Source organism: Octopus bimaculoides, chromosome 12 (assembly GCF_001194135.2).
Source record: "Octopus bimaculoides isolate UCB-OBI-ISO-001 chromosome 12, ASM119413v2, whole genome shotgun sequence".
NCBI classification, from domain to species: domain Eukaryota; kingdom Metazoa; phylum Mollusca; class Cephalopoda; order Octopoda; family Octopodidae; genus Octopus; species Octopus bimaculoides.
Window position 1 is genome coordinate 54,552,978 of NC_068992.1, and position 4,529 is coordinate 54,557,506.

Genomic DNA, 4,529 nt, shown 5'->3' on the forward strand with positions numbered 1-4,529 from the left:
TTTCTTCATGATCTTTGACAACTATATCTGGTCTATTTGCCTTAATTTCTCTATCTGTGTGTATTGGCATATCCCAGAGTATGGTTGCTTTCTCGTTTTCTGTGACCTTTTCTGGCGTGTGTTTATACCATCTTTTTTCTGTTGTTATTCCATAGTGTTGGCATAGCTTCCAGTGTATATAGGTCCCAGCTCTGTCGTGTCTGTGAATATTATTATTATTATTATTATTATTATTATTATTATTATTATTATTATTATTATTGTTGTTGTTGTTGTTGTTGTTGCGGAGGCGCAATGGCCCAGTGGTTAGGGTAGCGGACTCGCGGTCATATGATTGCGGTTTCGATTCTCAGACCGGCCGTTGTGAGTGTTTATTGAGCGAAAACACCTGGTTTTGTTGATAGTGGTGGTCATCATCGCTATTGTCTTTGTCATTCAGGAGGTGGTGGTGGTGGTGGTGCTGCTGCTGCTGCTGCTGTTGTTATTTGTGGTGACGTTTGTGGTTTCGGTTGTGGTGGTGGTGGTAATGGTACGATATTAGGTGACGAACAAGGTCTAACAAGGAGTGTCACGTAGCAAGAATTCAGCTCTTGATCATATGGAGTTGCTAACGCAAGCACTCGAAATTTCCGTTCGCTTAGAACGCATACAGCATACACATGTGACACACACAACACACACACACACAAACACAAACACAAACACACACACACACACACACACTCAAACACAAAGAGATACACAGTCGCACTTTCTACATGATGTAGATAATTAGAATGTGAAATACGACGTCGCAATCCATGTTTATTGTACACTTTCCATTGCCCTGCTTATTGCTAGAAACTAAACTCAATGTAGGACACGATGATACTAACATTTTGCCGTTTTGGGACCCAAAGGACAATAATAGAAACTGCGAACTTCACCAATAGACGCAGACGAGGATAAAGGCGCGGGCATAGCTGTGTTGTTATAAAGTTTGCTTCTCAACCACATGGTTTGGGGTTCAAGTCCCGCCGCGTGACACCTTGTGTAAACGTCTTCTACAGTAAATAGCCTGGGACTACCCACAGCCATGTGAGGGTAGCGAAATGGCAGAATCGTTAGCACGCCGGGCGAAATGTTTAGCGGTATTTCGTCTGCCGTTGCGTTCTGAGTTCAAATTCTTCCGAGGTCGACTTTGCTTTTCATCCTTTTGGGGTCGATAAATTAAGTACCAGTTACGCACCGGAGTCGATGTAATCGACTTAATCCCTTTGTCCTTGTTTGTCCTGTTTATGTTTGGCCCCTTTGTGGGCAATAAAGAAATAAGAAATATGTGAGTAGATTCGGTAAACGAAGACTGAGAGAAGCCCGCCGTGTATATATATATATATACATTGTTGGGAAAGAAAAATAGTCAAGATTAAATGCAAGGTATACATAATTGAGTTTTTAAATCACTGAAACAACAAGTAATTAAAAATGCGACATTTCAAGTGAAACAACCTAATATAATAGCAAACAGAACTGAGTAAACAAATAAATAAATAAAATGGCAATCCGACTTACGGTCATCTGTATCTTCTGTATTTTCTTCTGTTATTTGCCACGTAATACGAGGTATAGGATTACCTTCTGACAGGCAAGTCATAACAGCGTAATTATTTTCTTCGATTTCAAAATTTTCCGTTAGATTAGTAATAACTGGTAAAACTGTACGTTAAAAGAAACCGTAGTTAGTAAACCATAGGACAAAAAGCATTTATATTTTATACTTCTGGGTTTTGTTTTTGCTTATTTTCTTTTTCTTGGTTGTCTTCTTTTCGTGTTGTTTTTCGTTTCCATTCGTTAGTGTTTTTGACACAAATTTAAGCGGTAGTGTTGGTGTTGGTAGGGGAAAATAGTTGATTAATTAAATTAATGAACCGTATTAATGGTATTGTTTCAGCCAGATTCGTTAGCACGCCGGAGGGAAATGCTTAGCGTCTGTACTTACCGAGTTCAAATTCGCCGGAAGTCGACTTTGCTTTCATCCTTTCGGATTTCGATATAATAAGTACTAATTGAGTACTGGGATCGATGTAATCGATTTAGTCCCAACCCCGGAAATTGCTGACCTTGTGCCGAAATTTTAAACCAATATTTAGCCTAAAGGCAGCGAGCTTGCAGAAACGTTAGCACGCCAGGCAAAATGCTTTGCGGTATTTCGTCTGTCTTTACGTTCTGAATTCTCAAATTCCGTCGAGTTCGACTTTGCCTTTCATCCTTTCGAGGTTGATAAATGAAGTACCAGTTGCTTACTGGAGTCGATCTAATCGACTGGCCCCCACCTCAAAAATTTCGGGCCTTGTGCTTAGAGTAGAAAAGAATCGTTAGAATGCCAGACGAAATGCTTAGCGGCATTTTTCCGTCTTTACGTTCTTGAATTCAAATTCCGTGGAGGTTGATTTCGTCCTTTCGCGATTCCATGAAATAAGTACCAATTTTAATCATTGAGGTCAATTTAACCGACGTATCCCATCCCACAAAAATCCCACGCTTCCTATTTGTAGTAGAAAAGTACTTGTAACGTTAAAAATCCTTCGAAAGGATGAAATGGTAAATCGTTCATAACAGAAATTGAACTAAGAAAGTAAAATCATGAAATAAAAATACTGTGATGGATTTTCACTGTATAACACGGGTTTTGCCGGCAAAAGACAACTACAGAATAAGTACCAGACTCACAAAACTAAGTACTAGGGTTGACATATTCGACTGAAACCCTTCAAGGTGTTCCAGTATGGCTGCAATCCAATGACTGCCGCAAGTAAAAGATAAAATGTAAATTCAGCCGTAGTTAACATCCCCTTTCTTACCCGACCTACTCTACTTTATCGCTAAAATTTACGTCCTAGTTCATTAGAATTAGACATGCTCCTAACCAAATTGTGTGATATTGTGGCTAAGTCAAAAAGAAATATCTTACATTGTATAACTAAGGATATATCATTGGATACTTCATTTCCTTTCGAACATTTGTAGGATCCTTCGTCTGTTAGTGTTAAGTTGTTAATCTTCAGATTTCCTTGGTTGTCTAATGTGTATTTACTCCTCCTCTTCGTTTTTATTTCATTTCTATTTGTTCTCATCCATTTGACTTGCGACTGAAACAGATAAAAAACACATATTCGTGAAAGTATTTATATTACAAAAATGTATGACCACCTAAGACTAGAGAGGTATTAGTTTGCGTCTACAAAATTTTAATTTAGTTTAATTTATCTACTTTGAGTCATGGTATGTTGACGATTTCTAATAAGGATAAAATGGCGCTATACGTGATTATTAGCCACTAAAAAATTTAAGGTCTTCTTAATATCTAAGCAAAAGAATAAATTAAATATGGATATTCTATGCATTCACTTCCTTGTTCTTCGATCCTAAATTTCAAACTTCTATTCCCTGGTGACCAAGGAACACCACACTTGTTTGTGTGTGTGTGTGTGTGTGTGTGTGTGTGTGTGTATGTTTGTATCTTATTTCTTTACTGCCCACTAGGGGCTACACACAGAGGGGACAAACAAGGACAGACAAACGGATTAAATCGATTATATCGACCCCAGTGCATAATTGGTACTTATTTAATCGACTCCGAAAGGATGAAAGGCAAAGTCGACCTCGGCGGAATTTGAACTCAGAACGTAGCGGCAGACGAAATACTGCTAAGCATTTCGCCCGGCGTGCTAACGTTTCTGCCAGGTGAGCCTCCAGATGTTTCTTCCTGAGCAGTGGCGTCCTCCGTTGTCTACGTCCATTGAGACCTCCTCTATGCATGACTTGCTCAATGGTGGACGGTGACACCTTCGTCCCTGCCCGGTCAAGCGTTTCAATTAGGGCTGTGGTTGTGGTCCAGGGGTTGTTGACCTCTCAGCAGGTTTTCCTGCAAAATTTGTTTACAATATATCGCTGGCAGACTCCACTGCGCAGGTGTGCGCGGCTGACATGAGCCAAATAGCTCGAAACCGGACGGTCCCGCGGTCCTGTCAGCTGTTGGAGGGTAGTATGGGTTCGCTCCCCCTGCTAGCTATGCATTTTGCATAAAGGGTGCAGAACTTGCACCGAAAACCAGCTGGTGGAGAATCCGCCTGGGGTTAAACTAGTAGTAACATTCATCTGTCACTTTGATGTGGCTACTCGCTTTACTGTTTAGTATACGTTACTACTCAATCTCTTCTTGAGATTTTATATATATATATGTATATATATACATACATATATACAACGGGCTTCTTTCAGTTTCCATTCACAAGGCTTTGGTCGGCCCGTGACAATAGTAAAAGACACTTGCCGAAGGTGCCATGCAGTGGTACTGAACCCGGAAACATGTAGTTGGGAAACAAGTTTCTTAGCACAAAACCACAATATATTAGGGGACGTTAACAAACCAACACAAGTTATTAAGTGGTGATCGGGGTATGAACACAAACACAAAAATGCACACAGATGTATACATACAATTATATGTGTGTGTGTGTGTGTGTGTGTGTGTGTGTGTGTGTGTGTGT

At 40.0% G+C, this 4,529-nt stretch overlaps 1 protein-coding gene across 1 annotated transcript in view; it reads right to left on the bottom strand.

Moving 5' to 3' along the window:
* LOC106870125 (opioid-binding protein/cell adhesion molecule homolog) overlaps positions 1-4,529 on the bottom strand; it is a 31,530-nt gene that overhangs the window by 23,348 nt on the left and 3,653 nt on the right. Inside the window, exons 2-3 of the mRNA XM_014916111.2 lie at positions 2,951-3,128; positions 1,552-1,695 (exon numbers count right to left, since the gene is read on the bottom strand). Of these exons, the coding sequence (XP_014771597.2) occupies positions 1,552-1,695; positions 2,951-3,113 (307 nt within the window). The 5' untranslated portion in view covers positions 3,114-3,128. The remainder of the gene's footprint in view (positions 1-1,551; positions 1,696-2,950; positions 3,129-4,529) is intronic.